The sequence below is a fragment of the Colobus angolensis genome, unplaced genomic scaffold (genome assembly GCF_000951035.1).
Source record: "Colobus angolensis palliatus isolate OR3802 unplaced genomic scaffold, Cang.pa_1.0 Scaffold86, whole genome shotgun sequence".
NCBI lineage: Eukaryota > Metazoa > Chordata > Mammalia > Primates > Cercopithecidae > Colobus > Colobus angolensis.
Window position 1 is genome coordinate 6,706,376 of NW_012122487.1, and position 23,095 is coordinate 6,729,470.

At 44.1% G+C, this 23,095-nt stretch overlaps 1 protein-coding gene across 2 annotated transcripts in view; it reads left to right on the forward strand.

Annotated features, from left to right (window-relative positions):
* The window catches only part of LOC105503475 (chromosome unknown open reading frame, human C9orf92), a 72,882-nt gene that overhangs the window by 15,145 nt on the left and 34,642 nt on the right, over positions 1-23,095 (forward strand). The window contains exon 1 of one of the 2 annotated variants that reach the window (XM_011930378.1): positions 8,852-8,919. The exons of the other annotated variant lie outside the window; for it this stretch is intronic. Within the exon in view, the coding sequence (XP_011785768.1) occupies positions 8,858-8,919 (62 nt within the window). The 5' untranslated portion in view covers positions 8,852-8,857. Of the gene's footprint in view, positions 1-8,851; positions 8,920-23,095 lie in introns of those variants that run through there. 2 annotated transcript variants of the gene reach the window in all.

Here is a 23,095-nt window from a genome sequence, read left to right on the forward strand (position 1 = left end):
TCTCTTTCTCTCTTTCTTTCTTTCTTTCTTTCTTTCTTTCTTTCTTTCTTTCTTTCTTTCTTTCTTTTTCTTTCTTTCTTTCTTTTTTGAGACAGTGTCTCGCTCTGTCACCCAGGCTGGAGTGCAGTGGTGTGATATTGGCTCACTGCAGCCTTGATTTCCCAGACTCAGGTAATCCTCACACCTCAGCCTCCCAGGTGGCTGGGACCACAGCTGCCTGCTGCCATGCCTGGATAATTTTTTGTATTTTTCGTGGAGATGGGAGTTTCATCATGTTGTTTAGGCTGGTCTTGAACTCCTGAGCTCAGTGAGTGTGCACACCTCGGCCTCCCAAAGTGCTGGGATTACAGGCATGAGCCAGCACACCCAGCTGAATGTCACCTTTCAAGGTGTGAGTGGGTGTGGATGGGGAGGTGATGCCCGGCATATTTACTAAGGTGCATGTACTCATGTGAGCACTCTGGAAACACAGGAAATCTGCCATAAGCGTCCAGGGTAGACTTTTGGCTCTCGGTGCTGCAATTGTACAAACCTTTAATACTGAAAATACTATAAAAATTTATCTTAATTTATCCTTCATCACAATTTAAATCCTAAAATAAGGGTAAACACTTTAATCATATGTATTCATGTTTACCATTGCAATTCCAGAAAATAGCACAGCATCAGGCACCTGTAAGGCTCAATAAACTTTGATTGTCCCGGTCGTTTCTGCCATCACCTCCATTCTCAATTTTCCATTCACTGTAATTGTCTGTTACCTGCAGCTTCCCAAGGTGGGAGAGAGGCATACTCAGTATGCTGTTTCAGTGGAAGGTTGAGAACAGAGATTTTACAGATGTCAGAACTGGACTCAACTTGTGTCCAGATTCCATATGTATGCAGACGGTCCTAAACTGTGACCACTATAGAATAGCGTCTTAGTCTGGGCTGCTCTAACAAAAGTACCATAGACCAGGTGGCTTATTTCTCACAGTTCCAGAGCAATCAAGGTGCTCACAGATCCAATGTCTGGTGAGGACCTGCTTCTTGGTTTGCAGATGGCCATCTTCTCATTTATCCTAACACAGAGGAGACTAGAGGGAGAAAAACAAGTGCTTTCATGTCTTTTTTATAAGGGCACTAATCCCATTAATGGGGGTTCCATCCTCATGAATTAATTACCTCCCAAGGGCCCCACTTCCTGATACCATCAACATTGAGGGTTAAGATTTCAACATATGAATTTGGGGGAGATGCACAAACATTGAGTCCATAGCTGATAGCCATAGCTAAGTGCATTTACCCCAAGTCTTCTTGCAGGAGGTACCAAGGAGACACATGGGAGAACTTGTTCTAACGGATGATAAAATTGGCAGATGTATGTCACCTCAATGGCAGAGAAGCACACAGTGTTTGAGTGTGCCTGTCTCAAACTGCATGGACTCCTGCCTGAATACTAAGAAAGGGGAGCTGGAAGTTAAATCAGGGTGCTTCACTGAAAGATCGAGAAAACGTGTGGCATAGGGCATCACTATCTTGGCACCTGAGGACAAAGCATAGTATGGAAGGTAAAAAGGTTTCTGCCTTCCACCTTCGTGGTGTGGCTTTGGGATCTTAAGAACTGCAGTCTGCACCATGGCACTGCAGGTGTCTGGCAGCACCTAGGAGGTGGTGCCAGCCAATGGCAATACCCAGCAGAAGTGGCAGAGGTGCCCAGCATCAGTACTAGTGCCAAGTGGTCAGAGACATCCAGAAGGTAGACATTGGCTGAGGAGTTCAGAGGATACCATTCTCATCTGACTGTCTTGTTAGTGGGATTCACTCTCTGAGATTCACTGAAGTATGTAGAAAAGTATTTGGTAGGGCTTGAGGGCCTGCCAGTATCTGTAGAATATTACTGTAAGGCGACTCCACTTATATCTACAGGCAGTTTGACTTGGGGAAACTTGGATGACATGTAAACTGAGGCACCTAGCTTCCTCTTGACCCATGATCGAATGTCAGGAGTTACTGCTTATTCTGTTATGGGCTGAGTTATGTCTCCTTAAATATACATGTTGAAGTCCTAACTCCCAGTATCTCAGAACGTGACTATGTTTGGAGCTAGAGCCTTTCAAGAGATGACTAAGTTGAAAATGAGGCCATGAGGCCGTTAGGGTGGGCCCTGATGTAATCTAACTGGTGTCCTTATAAGAAGAGGAAATTTGGACACAAAAAGAGACACAAGGGATGTGCTCACATAAAGAAAAGTCCACGTGAAGAGGCAGCAACAGGGTGATCTTCCACAAGCCAAGGACAGGGACCTTGAAGGGGACCAGCCCTGACGGCACCTGGATCTTGGACTTCCAAACTCCAGAACTGTGAAAAAATAAGTTGTTTAAACCACTCAGTCTGTGGTATTTTGTTAGGGCAACCCTAGCAAACGAATACATACCCCATACAAGGCTCAGCAGGCATTAGGACCCTCTTTGAAGGACATGCAGGAGATCCCAGATCAAATAAAGTAGTCAGCTCCTACCAAGAAAAGCCAAGGGCACGAAGAGATTGAAAAGAACAGCCGCCGATGGAAGAGTGTAATCAGAGAGAAATGAATAGAAACTGCCCAAAGAAAATACGTGCTACCTAGCAACAAATACACGAAGTGTGGAGAATAGGCCAAGCAAATAGCTCTAAAGAGGATGTGGTGTGGTAGGGGAAGTAATCAAACCGAGGAAAGCGAGAAAGTATGAAAAAAAAGAATCAAACAGCGACTCAGCTAGAGAAATTATAGCACAAAGTTAAAGTGCAAAAACATGATAAGGAAAGCAAAGGTGAGGAATGAAAAGATTGCGAGAGAGGCTAAGATAAATAATAAGGCATTTTTCAAGTACAGAAGGAACGAGAGGTCAGTACAACAGCCAATAGGGCCTCTAAAAGCTGGCAGAGGCAATTTATTGACAGAACATGAAGACATCGCTCAAAAATATTAAACGGCTCTCCCCCACTCCCGCTCCTTGCCTCTCTTTTCACAAAGGAAGATGGGGACATATGCTAGAGCAGACATAAATTTCCCAGGAGTGGAAAAAAGACATATTGAAGGAAATCAGGATCGTGTCAGCACAGGTGATCAAGAAATTAGGACATCAGAAAAATTGCTGAAAGTCTAGAGTCAGGCCAGAGCCTCCTGGAATGAGGGACCCAAAGGCCAGTGTGGCCCAAGGCCAAGGCCATGGAGGGATGAATGCAGGTCCTGGTGCACAAACGCAGAAGCTGGTGCAGGAAGCAGTCTTTGGCCACACCTGCAAGTTCATCTTGTAGATGAATTTTCATCTCTGGTACAGGGAACGGATTCAGGGTTGAATCAGGCCTTTATACCCAAATCAGCTGGCATTTGATCATCTTTGATGGGGCCCTTGTTTTTAAGAGTACCTGCATGACCTAAGTTTTGGGCAAAAGTTCACTCTGCTTCCCAGATCATAGACAGAAGACCTGGGTTCAAGTCACGACTCTGCTACAGACCTACCTGTGATTTCAGGCTAATCGCTGAGTGTCACAGAGATGTAGGCGCCTCTTCTCTAAAACGGAGGTGAGCCTTCCCTTGCCCTAAAACGGACCGTGATGCTCAGATGAAATCGTTACTCATTCACCAATATGACAAGTAATCTTGGGTGCTTTTAATGTGCCAGGCATGTTGTAGGTCCAGGAAGGGAGGAGTAATAAAGACAGATCCCTGCCCTTGCATGGTTGACATTCTAGTGTGGGGGAAAGAGATAACTAAACAGAAAAATAAACAAGGTAATTTCAGAGATTGACAAGAGCTTGGGAACAAATGCATAGCTGTGCAAAGCCCTGCCCCTACCGGTGGTCAGGGTAAATGGCATTGAGTTGAGATCTGAACCAGGAGGAGGAAACATCTGGGACAGAACATCTAGAACGAGGAAAGCAGGCTTCAGTCCTAAAGTTAATGTATAAAGGCATTGTTTAGAGCATACAGTGTGGCCGAAATGCTGGCTCTGAGTGACATTATCAAGAGCCTTTTCCGAGGCTGAGAATTCGATATTTCTCTTCTGTCCCCTTCAATCTGACTAGACTGTAAGTGTTGTCAAATCAAGGCAAACTTCAACAAGACAAACCTGGCAACAAAGAAGTATAAAGCATACAATACATATAACACTGATTCCTGGAGGAAATGGGAAGGACACCTTTTGTCTTTCCAAACATACAGCCTCCTTTGTCACAGGGACACTGAGGCTATGGTCACTGTTTGTGGCCTGCCAGGAAGTCCTAGACAAAGAATCGGTTTCAGGTATATTGCTTACCTTGGGCTCTACAGATTCTGTGTAGTGAATGGGGTAAAACACGAAGATGCGCAGATGTGCTTCCCTGCTAAAAAGCACTCACCTTCCTTGAAATGGATTCCTTCCCATTCCCACACTCTGCAATACTGTGATTGAGTCATGCAGCAATTAAAGAGAAAAATGTCACTACTGTGCTTCCAAATACATTATTTAATTTTCATAAAACAAATCAAACTCTTGGTCTTGAATGCTGAGAGAAGAAAATAAATGGAACCACAAATCTCTAACATTTCATATTAACACAGTAGTTCAATAAGAGAGAAGTTGAATTTCATTTCACAAATGTTTATTGAGCACCTACTAGCTTCAGGGCACACGCAAAATAAATACTACCTGGTCCTTGTTGTACACAAACTCATGGTCTCTACTTTGAATCACACTCTTTCAAAATACAGTATCTATTGGATCAAGAGAAAAGCTTTTATAATGATTTTTACAAATAAATAAAGCAGAAGCAGTTATACTTCATTTAGGAATACTGGATACTCACAGGTGAACACGTTTTCAAGCACACAAACTCCCAGATTTTTGTCTCGAGTAGAGCCTTAAAAGGAGCTCTACAGGACAAGAAGATGGGATTTATGCTCAGGCAGGCCCGGATTGAAAGCCTAGCTCATCTCCTCACTAGTTGTGTGATACTGGGCAAGGTACGTAGCTTCTCAATTTCATCTACAACATGGGACTCGTGGTACTGACCTCATGGAGTTGCTGTGACAATAAAATGAGATCATGCATTCAGGGCTGAGAGCTTGACTTGTAGGCGCTCCACAATTGCCCCTTTCCCCTTTTAACTGGGGTCATTGAAAAATAAGCAGTTAGATGGTTGAAAATGTGCAATTGTTTGTGTCTTCCTTTTTTAAACGGAGCTAATACTGGCTTAATGTTTTGGAATTGATGCCTACAACGTGTTGCATATCTTTCTGTCTTCAGAAAGAATAGCTCATCATTTGATAGTGTAATCCTCTGATTCTCTGGGTCACACCAGCCTGAGGCAGAACAGCAACAGCAATAGCTCAGTGACAAAAGAGACACTGCCCCTGCTTGTATTGAGGGAAACACCCCTCCTAAAATCGTCTCCATGTGGTGCTGCAGTTTCTTAGTCATGATGCAGTTCACTGAGTGCCTGCTAGGTGCTACTGAGGATAAAGTGGCAAAAAAAACCCCATGTAGCCCTTGTTCTCAAAGCACTTGTACCTGGGTTGCTGAGCCACGTGACCACACAGATGCATGTTGGTAATCATTTGACTGCAACTTCTTGCAACAGTGGCAGATCTTAAGAAGAAGGTGTACATGGTGTTATAGGAATCTTAAATAGGGAATTCATCTTAGGCAGGGAGATGAGGAGGTGATGCTTGAGCTGAGTGGAGGGCTGGGAAGAATGAAAAGGAAGAGGAGAGGGAAAGCATTCTGGTCAAAAGAACTGAAGGAGGCAAGTACCCGGGGCTAGAGTGCAAAGAAAGATGAGGCTGGCGCCATGCACGGCCTAGTGGGCCTCGCCACGAGTCTTCTGCTTAGCTTAGGAACAATAAAAATCTACCGAAGAGCTTTGTGTAGGGAAGTGGTATGATTAGATGGGAAAGATCATTAATACTGGAAACTGAAAGAGAGGTATGTAAACCTATTAGAGGGAATTATGAGTATCTTGAGAAGAGTTGATGGTGGCTCGGACAGGGTGGTGGTAGAAGTTGATGGAGGGAATTTTACAGATTTTAGGTACATTTAGGGGGTGAAAATGATAGGAGCTTGAAGATGGTTTGTATGGAATTGGGGAGGAGGAAGATAGGTTGAAAGGTAAGAAAGCCTTGAGAGATTCCTAGAATTCTACCTTGAAAGATGGATGAGAGGGGACAGAAGGAGGGGTCACTGAGCTGGGGAACACTGGAAGGCACTGGGGACGTGAAAAGATCACAGGTTCTGTTTGGGGTGTTTGACCTTCAGGCTACCATTGAGAAATATGAAAAATGTCAAGGAAAAATTTCAATTCTTGGATCTGGAGCTCAGAGAAGTCTGGAATAGGTGCAACAGAAACCATTATTTTTTTTGGAGGAGGTCCTTAGAAACACCCTGAGATGAGGGGTCATGTACAAGTTACTTATTAAGGCCGTGTTCCCCTGGGATACTGGTCAGGGAGTGGGGAGTGGAGCAGGGGGAGGGAAGAAGCTGAGCATGGGGTTACCTCAGGGTAAGGTATTATCAAGGGGTGAACCCTGCAGAGGACAGGCTATAGCCTGATCTCTCAGGGGCTCTGGTGAATAAGTCACAGCTTCCCCAACTATTGCAAAGGAACCTCACTGGGAGGGGCTGTGAAAACTCATGGGCAATCCCTGAGGGCAATCTTCCTCCACCTCTTCCTCCTCCAATGGCTGCAGGTGCAGCTGAAAGCACACCACAGCTGGTGAGGGGTGGGGCACAGAAACCCTAAAAAGAGATCCCAGGGCAGCTGGGTGGAGTGCTGACATCCTCACTATTGGGGTGGACAAGAATTGCCTAGGGAGATGGAATAAGAAAGGAGATGCTCAAGAGTGGTTTACTGAGGCCTTCCAAAACATACTGATTAGAATAGAAGCTTAGAAAGGAGGCTGAGGACTATTGTTTCACAACCATCCTGCAAAGACAGCAGCAATATACGTATTATTATCTCCATTATAAAGATGAGGAGAAGACTTGGAACCAACCCAAATGTCCATCAATGACAGATTGGATTAAGAAAATGTGGCACATATATACCATGGAATACTATGCAGCCATAAAAAAGGATGAGTTAATGACCTTTGTAGGGACATGGATGCAGCTGGAACCATCATTCTCAGCAAACTATCACAAGAACAGAAAACCAAACATCACATGTTCTCACTCATAGGTGGGAACTGAAAAATGAGATCACTTGGACACAGGAAGGGGAACATCACACACTGGGGCCTGATGTGGGGTGAGGGGAGGGGGGAGGGATAGCATTAGGAGATATACCTAATGTAAATGACGAGTTAATGGATGCAGCACACCAACATGGCACATGTATACATATGTGACAAACCTGCATGTTATGCACATGTACCCTAGAACAAAGTATTAAAAACAAAAAAATGAGAAAACTAAGGCTTGGGGAGGTTAGAAATTGAACACAGAGCTCCTGACCCTAAGCCTAGTGCTCCTTTAAACCCAACAAGGGAAGGTTTCCCAGCATTGGAGGGCCCCAGTAGTGAAAAGAACTGGTCCTCTTTTGAAGGTGTTTATAGATGCCAGCGCTCATGGTTTAATACTCACCTTGCCAGATTTCAGAACCTGGGGAGGAAGGGAAGCCGGGGGATGATTTATGGTGATTTTTACAAAGAAATAAAGCAGAAGCAATTATACTCCATTTAGCAATACTAGACACTCATAGATGAACATGTTTTCAAGCACATGAACCCTCAGATTCTTGTCTGCATAGAGCCTGAAATGGAGTTGTACAGGATAAGATGGGCTTTGTGCTCAGGCAGGCCCGGATTGAAAGCCTAGCTCATCTACCCGCCAGTTGTGTGATATCGGGCAAGATATGTAGCTTCTAAGTTTCCTCATCTGTAACAGGGGGCTCATAGTACTTACCTCATGGGGTTACTTGAAGATAAAATGAGATCACACATTCAAGCTGAGAGCTTGGCTACTGTAGGTGCCACTTTTCCCTTTTAACTGAGGACATTAAAAATAAGCAGTTAAATGATTGAAAATGTACAACTGCTTGTGTCTTCCTAACTGATGCCTAGGAATGTGTTACCTGTTTTTGTCTCTTCAGAGAGGTGGGGAGGGGAGGCTGGAGCCACTCCCCTGCATCCCAGGAGACAAAGGTGAATGCAGTGAGGGCTTGAGGCAAATGTGTGGGAGTCTCAGCCGCCCAGAGCACAGAGCCCAGCCTGCTTGCTGTCTACCAATGCTTTGAATTTATTTTCTGCCTCTGGGGAAGCCACTGTTGACTGTGTCCATTAAGCAGGCTTGCAGGATGTCTGCTGACCCCAGGTTCCTTCTCCCCCGAGGAAGCCCCACTGCCTCAGAGAGCAGCGGAGGTGTGCTGCTTTCCAGGGCTTCCCCAGTCCAGAGGGAGTGTATTGGGGGGAAGTGGGCTCTGGGCTGGGACATAGGGGCATGCCTCTGGGACACAGAGCACGACCCTCTGTTTGCCGACTCTCTGATTCTCTGGCTGGAGGAGCAATGAGGAAAATCAGAACTAAGAATACGTGCCCCCTGAATTGTCTGGGATTAATTAGGAGACTGATAATGCACAGTGTGTGCCTAGGATGAAAATGAGTTATAGTCTCGTTACTAATACAGCTGGGTGGATGATTAGTATATAAAACAAGGCCACTTCTCAATAAGCCAGAGGTCATTAGGTGTCCCCACAGGGTGACTTAAGCCAACCTTGTATTTGTGAGGAATTCCCACTGATTTACCAGGGAGTAGGGGCTAGCAAATCAAAGACGTTTTGCCTAGTTTAGTAAATAAAATGCAAGGACCCTGCATGGTGCTTGTGTTTGTTGTTTTTTTTCTCATAGAAAATATTTTCCATGGAATTGAACACCAACATTAAAAGTAAAAAGGGGGTGGGAAGAAGAAACCTAAAACCAATGTAAGTTGGAAGCAAACTAGTATTCATTTCCTGTAGAGGAATTTTATACTTTTTAATGGAGTTACTGTGGCTTTTTATTTCAGTATAAGGTGAAGAGTCAAAGTATGAGGATTTAAGGCTTCCAAGTGTGTGCAGTTATATGAACAGACCCTTAAATTTGCCAGCACGCCCCAGGCACTGCTCCTGCATAACTAATGTCTCCCTCACCAGGGCCAGGGCAGAGGGCCCTTTGACTCCCCTGGAAGTTATGCAGGGATAAGGGGAGTGTCAGGAATGCAGGATTAGGCCCCATAATTGAAGCTGTCATTAGCTGAAGAGGCAGGCGGGCTTGTGAGCCTTTCCAAGTTTGCATTTATTACAAGATGAAGATATGGCTCCTTTGGCGTAAAGGGGGTAGAGGGAATTTCTGCAAGTTGGCAATATCTACCCCCCCGCCACCACCTTTTTAAGTTGGTTTGTTCTACAACCTTCATTATGCTCTTCTTAGTAGATCCCAGAAATCATGCTTTACAGGATTTTATCTTTTGAGGAAGGCCAGCTGGAACCTTGTGAAATGATTCCCATTCAGCATGCAGCCACAGACAGTACCAATAGTAAGGATGAAATATTATTTTTGTAAATTACATGTGGATGCAGCAGTGCCACTTAGACACTCCCTACTGGATGATAAGAATAGAGACCATGGGGCTGAGCATCGTCTAAGGCATAAACAAGCCAGGAAAAGGAAAGATCTTAAGGCTGTGGAGAGAAGAGTTTACTGTGATCATTCCTCATATCCATGCAAGAGGCATTCTAAGTACACCTATTCTTTTTCTATTTAATTTTCTTTTTACTGTGATAAAATATAAATAACAAATTTAGCATTTTTAGGTGTACAATTCAATTGCGTTAAGTACATTCACATCATTGGGCCACCATCACCACCATCCATCTCTAGACCTTTTCCATCTTTCCAACTGAAACTCTCCTCATTCAACGACAACTCCTTCCAGGCTCTGGTCACTGCATCCCTCCAGCCCCTGGTAACCTCTATTCTACGTTCTGTTTCTATGAATTTAACTACTCCAGGTACCTCATATAAGTGAAATCACACTATATTGTTCTCTTATGTGCCTGACTTATTTCACTTCATATAATGTCTTCAAGGTTCATCCATGTTGTAGCATGTACCAGAATTCCATTCTTTTTTAAGGCTGCACAGTATTCTGTTGTAGGTACATACCATCTTTTGTTGATCCATTCAGCCATCTATGAACACTTGTGTTGCTTTCACGTTTTGGTCATTGTGAACAATGCTACTATGAACATGGGTCTATAAATGTTTTCTCCAGACTCTGCCTTCAATTGTTTTGGGCATATACCAAGAAGTAGAATTTCCAGATCATACAGTAATTCTATTTCTGATTTTTTGGGGAGGCTCCATACTGTTTTCCATAGCACTTGCGCCATTTTACATTTCCACTAACTGTGCAGAAGGGTTCCAATGTCTCTACATCCTCACCAACACTTGGTATTTTCAGCTGGCTTTTTTGTTGTTAGTAGCCATCCTAATGGATGTGAGGTGGTGTCTCATTGTGGTTTTGATTTGCATTTCTCTAATGATTAGTGAATTGGAGCATCTTTTCATGTGCTTGTGTATAAATATTCATTCCAGTCCTCACGTCAGTTCTTTGGGGTGTATATCAGAAGTGGAAGTATGCACCACTCAAACGTTGGAGCAGCCCCCATAAAGACTTGCTGGACAATACTTTGAGTGGGTTATGACAAACCCTGAGGGCATAAGAAAACTTCAATCAACCAGAATTCTAAGAGGTAGAGAATATTCTGGCTAACAGAGGATTAATTAGATCTTTTCATTTTTGTTTCAATCATGCTTACTAAAACTCTTCCCAAAATATTTTATTCTGTTTCTTAGATGGGTTCCACAACCTGTCCCAGGAGAATTTTCATTATCCTAGAGGAATAGTATAGCATGACCACCTGGCAACTAGATGCTTAATGTGCTATCCTGGAGTTTTAGATGAGAAGCATCAAATACGTTTAGCCATGTTATAGGCCAAAAGGTAATGGTTGCATAGGACTGTGAACCTGGAGTCAGTTAAGTATTTGGGGATGTGGTTTCAGAATAAAAGGTCTGTAGCTCTTCTTTCTGGCAGTGACTGGAGAGCAGGGCCTGTTGTCTATTAAGGCCACTCCTAGTTCATGAAAATAAAACCATGTCAACTTCATATAAAAGAATGTTTATCTTTCTGGTTCTCCTAGGAGGGAATTGGAGGGGCCAGGCTGGGAAAGTGTCTTGTTGATCCAAATGTGGTAGCATACCATTGATGTTTCAATGGAAAAGAAAATTGTGTTCAACATTCATCTTTTGTTTCTCCTCATTGCAAATGAGGAATAAGGCAGTTCTACATTTATTCATAATGATATCCCTAGCACCACTCTAGTGCAAGGCCATAGTATGTGATCAACTATTTATTCAATGATCAGTGATGCCTGCTCCTTTAAAAGACTGCCCTGTTACACCTCATTCCCATGTAATCTCAAGATGGTAGTTCTCTATCCACATTGGGATAGAGAGTTTGGCTGGCCAAGCTGGGTCTCAGGTGTTGCTAGTGTAGACAGGCCCACTTTTCACCCCTTATTTGCACCTGTTTGTGACTGTTCCTTTAACTGCATGGGTAACATTTTCTTTGGGAAAGAGGCAGAAGGAAAAGGGAGATATTGGCTAGCATGCAGGAACAGCTGTTTTGAATCTGGTCTGGCAGACAGGGTTTGAACCCACACCTAGAGGAATGAGAGCCGGAGCACAGGAGAGCTGCTCTACTGAGAAGGTGAGATTCTGGAATGGATCCACTGCTTTGGGGCCCAGGTGATCCTGTAGCCATGGAAGCTTCTATCCTCCTCTTCCCTGCAAGGATCCACGGCCTGCTCTGGGCACATCACAGATGGCAGCCTGGATGGGAAATGGCGCTCTGGGGACGCTCACTGTCCTGGGGCAGCAGGGGCTCCTTTAGGCAGCTCTATGGGAGCCATAGAGGAAGGAAAGGAAGAAGATCTAGGAAAGGAAAGAAATGCGGACACCTGGTGCCCACCGAAGCTCCAACAACAAACTGCAGACTCATGCAAGCTCCTTTCTGGAGATATGCAGGGTTCAAAATCATAGCTTGTTGTGTGTGTGTATAATCACCAGCTGGTGAGACCTGGGTTGTATTTATTTGTGCTCTAAATTACTACCTTTGTACCTACAAGCAACCAAGCACAAAATAGATACCCACTTCAATAGCAAATAGACAAGGAAAGGACAAACTCCACACCAGAAAGTCATCTATAATTCTAAACAGATTTATCCACAGCTTGGTACAAAGAATGGTCTTTGTGTCAAATAAAAATCCTAGGTTTGAATAACGATGATAATAACAGCAGACACTTTTTCACAGTGTTCCCTGTGTGAAAGGTACAATTCTGAGTAATTTATATGTTTTAATTAATCCTCCCAACAGTCCTATGAGATAAGGTATCTGTACAGAAGAGGAAACCGAGGCTCAGAGAAGTTAAGTAAAATCACACAGTCAGTATGCGGCAGAGTTGGGATTCAAACCCAAGAAGATGGCTTTATACCATCATGAGATATGATAAAGATATCAGCTTCATTGAGTTATAATTTACATACCATAAAACCCTTTAAAGTGCATAATTCAGCAATTTTTAGTATGTTCAAAGTTGTACAACCATCGCCACTATCTAATTTTAGAAAACTTTTATCACCCCAAAAGGAGCTTGATATCCATTAGCATTACTCCCCATTCCCTCTTCCCCCTCCTCGTAACCACTAATCTACCTTCTGTCTCTACAAGTTTGCCTATTCCATGTTGCACATAAATGGAATAATATAATACATAGTCGTTGTGTCTGGCTTGTTTTTCACTTAGCAAGATGCTTTCAAGGCTCAGCCATGGTGTGGTATGTATCAGAATGTCAATCCTTTTTATGGTCAAATGATATCCCATTGTATAGTTATACCACATTTTGCTTATCCATTCATTAGTTGATAGACATTTGGGTTGTCTCCACTTTGTGGCTCTGATGAGTAATGTTCCTAAGAACCAACTATGCTGTATTGCCTAACAAAAGTGTATTTAAAAAAATAAAACCAGAATATATTTCACATATGATGACTAATAAGTTAATTTTCTGGAAGATTCAAGGATTGCCTCTCTAAAGCCAGGCAGGCACTCCTGTGCCTATCTGTATTTAAGGGGCTGATAAAGGTGGCAGAGATGATGCCAGATGATGTATATAAAAGTGCTTTCTAAAACTTTAAAGCAGCAGTCCAAATATTGGTCATGAATAACATGAGCTTGTCCAACGACTTGAGAGTTCTAGTTAGAGGATAGTTAGATGATTAATTGAGGTTTTATTGTTTAAAACACTATTTATTTTAAAAGGCTCTATGCTGTGTTAACTGGGAGGCAGGAAAAGGGCCCACTTTGTGTCCACAGCGAGTCACAATGGGCTGTTCCATAAATGTCATCGTGCGTCCCAGGGATACTAGTTTCTCTGCTACCATATTCCTCTTTCCTATTTGTTATTCACTTTTGCTATCTTACTGATCATTCTTCATATAAAGAAAAGGAAATTTTAAACTCTCTAATCCAGTTAGGAATACGTTTAGCTGCATATAACAGAAAACATAACAGTGACTTAAACAGAATTGTATTTTCTTACATAACAAGACATCTGAAGGCTGCTTTGGCCTCCCTGGTGTCGGGACCAATGTCTCTGTGCTGATGTTAACCTTTCTCTCATGTTCACAAGAGGCTTGCCTCACCTTGAGCGGTCATGTCTGTGTTCAAGACAGAAAAAGGGCTCGGGTAGGGGTGGTGTCAGGAGAGCTGAAACTCTCTAAGAAGCCTCCAGCTGACTTGTGCTTCTGTCTCGTTGGCCAGGAGATCACCAGGACGGCTGGGAAATACCATATCTAGATTTTCCAGCTGCTATAGCAGACAGAGGTGAAGAAAAGGGGGGTTGGATAGGTGCCAAGTTATTTTTTTTTTTTAATGTGTTAGCCACACCCACCTCTCAAGAGAAGCTAGGAAACCTAGGCAGGTGGGAGGAAGCGGTAACAGCTCTGCTCTCTGAAGGAAGAGGCTGGCACGGGCCCCTCGCTTTTCCAGGGGTTTTGCTCAGTGAAGTTCTTCATTTGCCATTTCTGCTCTCAGACTTGTGATTTCACTGAAACTACTCATCTCCCCACAGACACTGGTTTGGCTACATAATGGTTGAAGGCATGTCTGGATGTTTTAATGATGTGACCATACTGCATTGTGACATGATGTGGTCCCGAGACACTGTGCCCGGAACAAATCTGGCTGGCTGAGCCACGTCTAAATCTCAGCAAGTTTGTCCAGGGTTGAGGGGCCAGCTTGGAGTGTCCCAAGTGCTCTGCCACAGGCTTTCTGGATCTGTTTCTCCTCATTAGGATGAAGATGCTGGAGGACAGGACCCAGCACTCGCAATTCTGTTCTCCTTTCCCTGCTACCCTCCCCCACTGTACTGGAACAGTCCTGGGCACGTATGCGGGTCTCAATAAATGCTTGGTGGATAAACTCACATTCCTGGTGACTGGTCAAAGATGTGTCACTTACTATGAAGTGTGCCAAAAAAGTCACTCACTTACTTGTCCAGTAAGCACTTTAGCAATTTAATCTGTGAACCAATTACTTCAATACAGTTTCCAGAAATAGAGTTGTTCATCCTTTGAAGTAGGTTAATTGTCAACTGATATTTTATCTTTGTTGATTCATCTGACAATCAGGGCTTCTCAAGTGTCAGGCACGGTGCTAGGTACAGAGGAGCACAGAGAAAATCATAACACTGCCCACGAGGCCTCAGAGGGGAGTGGGCTAGACAGGCACGTCAGCAATGCACCCGGGTCTCTGAAGGGCTGCACCAAAGCTCTGTGGACCAGCAAGGAAAGAGTGATTCATGGCAGGGAGGAGTTGTGGGGTTGTGAGGTTAGATTGGCTGCTGGAGTCTCCTTCCTTAGACATTCTAAGCTGACTGCTGGCCTGGTTCCACCACGGGGGTCCAGAGGCCTGACTCCATCTGGCTTCCTCACTAGATGGGCTCACTGATGAGAGCACACTGCTTTCTGGAGCTTGTCCGTGTATGCTCCAAGTTAGCTTTTTCAAGCAGCAGGATAACGAAGAACATGAAGGAGAGTCAGAATGAGGTTCGAGAAGCCCAAGGCCCAGGTCCCCTCTCCGAGGAAAGCTGGTGGCTCTAGCCTTCTTCAGTCCCCAGAGACTTTGGAGGGGATGGGGTGAGGTGTTGCAGGATGTCTGGGAAGGGCTGTCTACAAGATGCTCACTGATTAAGACACTCTGAGGGTGGAACATTACAGCACAACTTTCTTCACAAAAAAATCAATTTAGGAAATCTTACATTCTCATCTTACATTTAGACATCTTACATTTTCATTCAATGAAATAGCTTTATGGAGTCCTATGTGGAGAGTGGAGGGGAGGCATATTCTTGGGACTTAGATGACCCATTATGTGAATACTGGAACTGCCCTGAGAAAAATGCCACTGCGTTATAGCCTCTAAAGGGTTAACATCAGGGCATATTTGAAACTTGGCAGCCAAAGGCAGCTATGTGACCTTTTATTGTGAAATCAGATTGGAAGCTATAGCACAAAGCTGGGGGTGGAGAGTGGAGCCACTGGCCCTGAAGACTGCAGGAGCGGGACCCTCACACCCTGTGATTAGTGACTGAGTTCGAAAAGCAAGCCAGAATGAAGCCTGTATCTCCAAGGGGCATTTCCAAACCAGTAATTGAAGAGTTTTTACAAATTAAATTTGTACTTCTTGCTGTCCTTTAATTTTTAGTATGCACTAACACGACAGATTTGCTAAATCTGGAAGTTGGTAAGCAAGCATGTAATCATTGGTAACTCCTTATCCAAGAATCTCACTGAATATTTCATATGCTGCCTCATTAATGCCTGTCCCTGCCCATTGATCTCTGGCAACTCCAGGGTATTGCTTACTCCTATTTTACAGATGCAGAAGATGAGGGAGAGAAAATTAAGTGGTTTCATGGAGAATTAATCATGCAACAGAACCAAGAGCTCTAAGTGTTCTGGCTTCCAGTTCTTGGCCTTGACAGTAAAACTGAGCTCCTTTTTTCTTTTTTTCTTTTTTCTCCTAGGAACAGCTAGAACTTTCACTTTATGGGGCTGACAAGGAAAATCACCATTTGCTGAAAAGGTAGTGAAATGCCTACTTCTTAGCCCATCGGAGCCAAGGCAAGTTCCTTGAAAGTGCTTAAAGGAGGTTGATGTAATCCAGATCCAACTCTTTTGTCTCAATTGCAGTGGTGGCTCAGCCACAACTAACCAAAAAAAGGGGGGAGCAAAATCTAAACCTATGACTGAACTGAATTCCCTGTTTCTTTGATTGAATTTACTGGCCAATTAATTACAAGAGTTGAACTGGTGGTGAAACTTCCGTGGAAGTATTTCATGCCTTTCATATGTTTGGCTTAAAAATCTATACAATGCATAGAGCTGGGTGGGGGGTAAAGTGAGTCAAAGAGAATGCTTTCCAAGCCATATGCTTGTCCTTCAACGTGACCCCTAGCTACCTCCAAGCTCTCAGACAGTGGAAGACCATAGAGAGTGAAGAGGTGAATTCTGAGAGTGGTAGAAAAAGCAGGGAGACTGCCTGATTCCTGTTGAACTTCAGACCCAAAATGTATGGCATAAGCAAGAAACTAGAAATTGGCCTAGGAGACAATGGTAATCATTTTTGGTCAATTAAGGCTAGAAATAAGCAGAGATTTTAAAAAACAAAAATTAGACTCAGAAGTAAGCTGTAAGAGGCTACGGCTCCAAACCAAGGGGTTTGTTCTTTGTTTATTGAATGCTATTAGGTTGGTGCAAAAGTAATTGCGCTTTTTGCCATTAAAAGTAATGCCAAAAACTGTTATTACTTTTGCATCAACCTAATAATTAATAAAAGATAATATTTTTCAACTAATATTTTGTACCAGACTTGGGGCTAAGCCTTCACACACATTATTTCACTTAATCTTCACAACAAGCCCAGGAAAGAACTACTCTGATTATAATTTATCTTTTATAGAAGAGGAAGTGAGGCTCAGAGAGATTCAGTCACTTCCCTAGGGTGTCAGAGATTGTAAGGGATGTAGGCAGAATTTGAACCCTGGTCTGCCTGACTCCAGGGACCACATTCTTAACTATTTCTTCCCTGTTTCAAAATTTATTAAATATCCACAATGAACAAGGTGCTTCTAATGTGTTGTACAACTACATGAGCCCCTCAAGGTTGCCTTAAATGTGACCGTCTTGTTTTTTGTCTTGAGCTACATCATGAAAAGTCAAACATTACATTCGCAGAGGTGTAAGAGACAAGGACCCTGAATTAAGACATTTTTGCTGAGAATGAAGTGGAAGATTCCTGGAGATCCTAAGGAAAAGAGAGTCTCAATATGATAAATCATATGAGTACCTTAGGCTCGAAGACGAGGAGTTGGGAATGAGGAAGAAAATGGCCTCAGACAAAGACAATAAAACTTGATTGTAGTTTGACATGGTGGCAACTTTCCTTAAAAGAAGGAGGAGCTGGGAGAGACACGGTGGTGAATAGAGGGAAGAGAGTATGTTCAAGTTTTGCGCGCGCGCGTGTGTGTGTGTGTGTGTGTGTGTGTGTGTGTGTAAGACATTCCCTGAGTCTGCTACAGTTAAAAGTGATGGAATAGAGGAGGTCATCTGGAAACAAAGTGCAGAGGTAGTACAGAGCCCCAGGGAATAAAGCGTGGCCATGGAGGAGGTGAGATTAATCAGCTTCGCCTAAGGCAGCCACCGTTAAATAAAGGATGCAGGGGGAGGAGGGGAGGCATTCTGGAAAGTCTAGGGTCAACAGTGGTTTCAGTGACAGCTATTCGGGGGCAAGGGAACAAAGATGGGAAGACAGTGGGAGGAGCCCAGTTTGCAAGAATGAGGAAACAAACACCAACCAGGAAATCAACGGAGGGACACAGGCAGGAGAAGGGCTGTATTCCTCCCTAGGGAGTGTTTGGGGGCTGGAAGTTGCAGGTGGGAGGGTGGCAGTTAAGGCCTGTATGACCACAAGAGGCAGAGGAAAGCTTGGGGCAGTCATAAAGAGGGTACTTAGATGTCTCTCTAAAAACTGAAGCTCACTGTGGCTATAAACTGTGAACAAATGTGCCCCAGGCATGTACAGCTTTGGTCCATCTGGCCAGCTCAGTGTTTACCACACAGAGACCTGATCTGGTCATTAGAGTGGCTGCAAACACCAGCCCAAATCCACCATAACCTGTTTCTGGGAGTTTGCTTTTGCTTTCTGATGGAGGAGGCATCTGATAGACATGGATGAATGAGGGTAAAAAAATTAAATGCTACAAGAAATGGCTCGCTCTGTAAAGAATTCATTTTTTTATCCAAGTTGAAGGCCCAGTGAGCTTCACTTTGCACCCGAGTGGCATAAAGAGGGAGGATGTGGGTTTTGGGTCAGAAAGGCTGGGGCTTGTGACCTGGTCCTGTCACTTTTGAATTGAGCCTGGGCTGTGATGTCCTCACAGTTCTCATCAATGTGCAGAGTTAGCATCCAGACAGTGGCTGGCAGTGGAGGGGGCCGTACCTTTGCTGTGGGAGTGGCAGGGAGGTGTGAGGGCAGAAGAATCTGGTAGGACTCAGAGAGCAAATTTCCCAGAGCCAGATTTTACAATGGTGTTAAGTAATAAAAAAATACAATTTTATAGTCACCCTTCTTTTCCGTATAGCCAGGGAGGACAAATCATATCTTGTTTCAAAATAACAGATGCCAAATTTTAGGAGTCTGAGAGCTGGGGATTATGTGATAACAATATGAGGGTCTATCTGTTTTTTAAAAAATAAGTTTATCATGGCATATTTATTATTACAGTTATTCATCTCTCTTTATCTAATCTATCCTATCTGTCTATCTAGCTATCCATCCATTAATCCTGGCTGGAGATACTTGGCAAACTGAGAGACCCTTATCCCTACCTTCTAAATATGCAAGTGTGAGCTTATGAAGTACAAAAAAAGTCGATTTTATATCTGCTTTTAGTGCCACATTCAGACTGTAAAAGCTGCTGTTAAAAAACCTTTAGGTAAATATTTGAAATATTCTAAAACTGACATTCTGAATGATATTCTGATGCCACTTCAATAATGTTTTATAAAATTCAGAGGAAAAATAGAATTAAGTAAATTTGAACTTTCCCTTTTCCGAGACACTTAAAGGCCGTACTATTTGCATATTCTAATGTGGGATCACTGTAGCTGGAGGTACAAAGCTTCAAAAGAAACTGTCCCTAGCAGGCCAAAAGAGCATGAGCCCTTATGGCCGCCGGCCTTTCATGTGTATAAGACAAAAATCAAAGTCTTTCCTTTTCAAAGTGGCTTCTGTATAACCACTCACCACAGTCCATGCTTTCCAGAGCTGTCTTTGGAAGCACAATTAGAAGGTTTAAAAACCAGAAACACAAGCTCCATCCTATTTACACATTTAAAGTAAAGGTCATTCTCAGAAACTGGGCTTCCCAGCTTTCTCCCCCTGAAATCCCTTAAGATATGTAATACCAACATAAAGGGAATCACAAATCCAGTTTTCAGAAAATGGCATTAAATATAGATTTAAACTTTGACCTTTAGTCCCAAGTGAGAGGACAAAAAATTCTCTTTACAGTGAAGGGCATGTTGCTACTAAGCTTCAATGAGTAGGAGAGAACCTGCCTGGTAGTAGCCAGGATTAAGAAGCGCCAATCGATTTACCTCCAATGCAGGTGTGCTGCAAATCCGCTGGGCCCAGATGCAGCGCGTGATTGGGCCAGGCTCATCTATATTCTAGAGTTTGTAGAAGTAGCTTCTGGGAAACGGGGGTCTTCTTGGCTTGGGGAATTGACGTTTCCACGGCAATATTTGAAATGCATTCGGAACGCGCAGGAATCAGAGATGGAATACACAGGGTCTCCCACTCCACATTAGGGTCATGAGTAATAGTGGGAAATCCATGGGTAGCAGAGTGACGGATTGGGCAAACAGGGAAATCATGGAGACCCAGAGCATTCATATTTTTACATTCCTTATTACCCTGATTGCTCTGCAGGTGCTGACCAGGGCCCCAGGCTGCTGACCCACTCTGCAGCTCATCTCCCTGCTACATCATTGACAAGTTGATATGGGGGCCCAGGTGATGGCAGAGCGGGGGTGGGTGGATGAAGGGCAGTGGGTAATGGAACTTATTGGAGAAAGGGACTATTGGTTATGTGCACACTCAGAAACAGAAGAAGAAATGTTCCCTGACTATGGGCTTTGCTAGAACAATTAGAGAGGTAATAAAATATACAGGAAAGAGCACTGGACTGGGAGTCCATTTGTTTTGCTTCTAACTAGCAGGGTGAATTCAAGATGGCTAAGAAGCACATTTTTTCATTTCACTAGAGACAGTGACCTTTCGCACAAACCTGATCTTGCTGATCTTATATCCATGGTTGCCTGCTCTGTGCCTGGCTGATACAGGGTACTTAGCAATGTTTGTTGATTGGATAAATGAGGGAAAGAAGAAAAGTATTTGTTGCATGTGGCCCCGGCACTCATCCATTCTCTTTAAAGATAAAGAAATGAAAGCGTGAAGAGGTGAAATAATTTGATCGAGACCCCACTACTTGTCAGTTGCAGGAAGAGAAAAAAAAACAAGGTATGCTGCAAATAATAACAATGATGATGAGGAGGGTTAAAATAATCAAACACTTACTATTTGCCATGAGTTGTGTTGTTTGTGTTAGTGATTTCCTGTTCTGTATCCAGGGCTTGGAAGCCTGAAAACTGTATCTCCCAGACGTCCTTGCCAGGTTCGGTTCCATTCTGTCAATAGGAAGCACTCACAGAATACTGGGAAATGGGAGCAAAAAGTCATTATTTTGATATTTTTAACTAATCCAGTGTCTTGTGCTGGTGGCTGCAGCAGCAGCAGCAGCAAACAATAGCAGGTGACCATGGGGCCCCTAACATAGCTGGTGAGTGACAATGCCCTGGGGTTTGTTGAGCTCCTGGGCCCCTGCGGTGACCACAAAGGCCCAGGTCCTTGCTTTCTCATCATGGCAGCCGAGGTAACAACAGTAGAGGAAGCAGAGGCACCATAGCAGCCCCATGGGGCAGAGCTTGTGAGCTATGGGCAACCCCACCTCCCTGTGGGCTTCTGTCCCAGAGGGCAGGGTCTTCCTGTAGGTACCTATCTCTGAACAATACTGCCTTCCTGGTTTTGCTCCAGCAGCCCTTCCAAAACATTCATACCCAAGCACTTGTATTAAACTTCCTTTGTTGAAATACTCAGGGTGGTTTCTGTTTCCTGACAGGACACTGACTGATACTACTTTTCGTGGCTTATCTCACTGCATTCTCATAGAAGCCTGGGAGAGATGAACTATTAAAACTATACTTCCTATTCACAGATGAGGTAACTGAGGCTAAGAGATGCTAAGTGGCTTGCCCCAGGTCACACAGCTATGTGGTGGCAGAGTGGGGACATAAATCAGGTCTGTGTGATGGCTAAATCCATGCATGTAACTCTGCCCCTCAAGAACGCCTCTGCTCCCCGCCCCTGGGTGAGTTTATCCGGGCCTTCTGGGTATTCAGGGATGGTAGCTTCCTGCCTGTGCTGTGTGAGACTCGCTTGCGTGTGACCTCTTCAGAATGCCCTTTCTCCAGAGCCCTTGTTTTCTGCCTCTGACCCTGAGCCTCATGATGCAGTCATTTCCTTCATAAAAAATGTTATAGGGACTGGTCCCTCTTTTAACAGCAAAAATAGCACAGAGCATGGCACTTGTTGGCAGGAGAAGCCAGGAGGTTACTTCAAGTGAGGGTTGCAGGGAGGAGGAGGGAGGAGGATGAACAGGCTTAGGGTTATTACACAGCTGACAGGGGCCCCTGTTCTGTCAGGGCAACACTGAGGGCCCTGGGTCCTGGCTGGGATGGGGTGAGCCGAGGGCCGGGATGGAAGGAGCTGGTTCATAGATACAGTTTAGAATGGTGCCGGGCTGTGAGTACTCAATGTGGTTAAAGAAAGAAAGGGCCATGAGGCAATTGGTGCTGCAGGAGACACCAGGCTCAGGGGACACCTGGACCAAAAGGGCTGAGGCAGTACATATCTGCACTGCGAGGGAAGAGCTGGGAAGCCAGCACAGACACACTGTGGTGGGTTCCAGGGGGTAGAAAGAGACAGTGTAGGCTCTGGGCTTTGAACAGCCTCTGGAGGAAGGGGTAAGATAAGAAGTGGCTGTGCGGGAGGGAGCACACACCTAAGCAGGAGAAAGCACAATTGGAGGTATCTTCAAACTAAATTCTAAACTCCCAGGATAAATCCTACAAAATTTCCTGTCTCCCATCTAAATGTCTGAGAGCCACTCTGAGAGCCTACAGGTGCCATTCAGCATTGAAGCTTCCTCCACAGGAGGAAAATCCAAGGAATAATTTGGCATTCTCCGTATTAGTCCATTTTCACGCTGTTGATAAAGATATACCCAAGACTGCACAATTTACAAAAGAAAGAAGTTTAATGGACTTACAGTTCCACATGGCTGGGGAGGCCTCACAACCATGGCAGAAGGCAAAAGGGATCAAGTCACATCTTACATGGATGGCAGCAGGCAAAAAGAGAGCTTGTGCATGGAGACTCCTGTTTTTAAAACCATCAGATCTCGTGAGACTTATTCACTATCATAACAACAACATGGGAAAGATACGCCCCCAAGATTCAATTACTTCCCACCAGGTTCCTCCCATGACATGGGTGAATTGTGGGAGTTACAATTCAAGATGAGATTTGGGTGGGGACTCAGCCAAACCATATCATTCTCCTTATTCTTTCCAGCCTTTCTCCATCTCTCCATAAGCTCCATCCACCTCGCCCAGCGCCCCGACCCAGACCTCAGGACTCCATCTGTACTGTGACTCAGTAAGGAAGCTCCTTTACATCAGAACCTTGCTGAAGGAACCTCCCTCACACCCAAGTCCATGTCTCCTGTTCCTCTAGGTTCCTGCCATTGGACCGGATAGCTATTTTGATAAATGCTCTTGAATTTAGGATATCAATGGCTTATTATA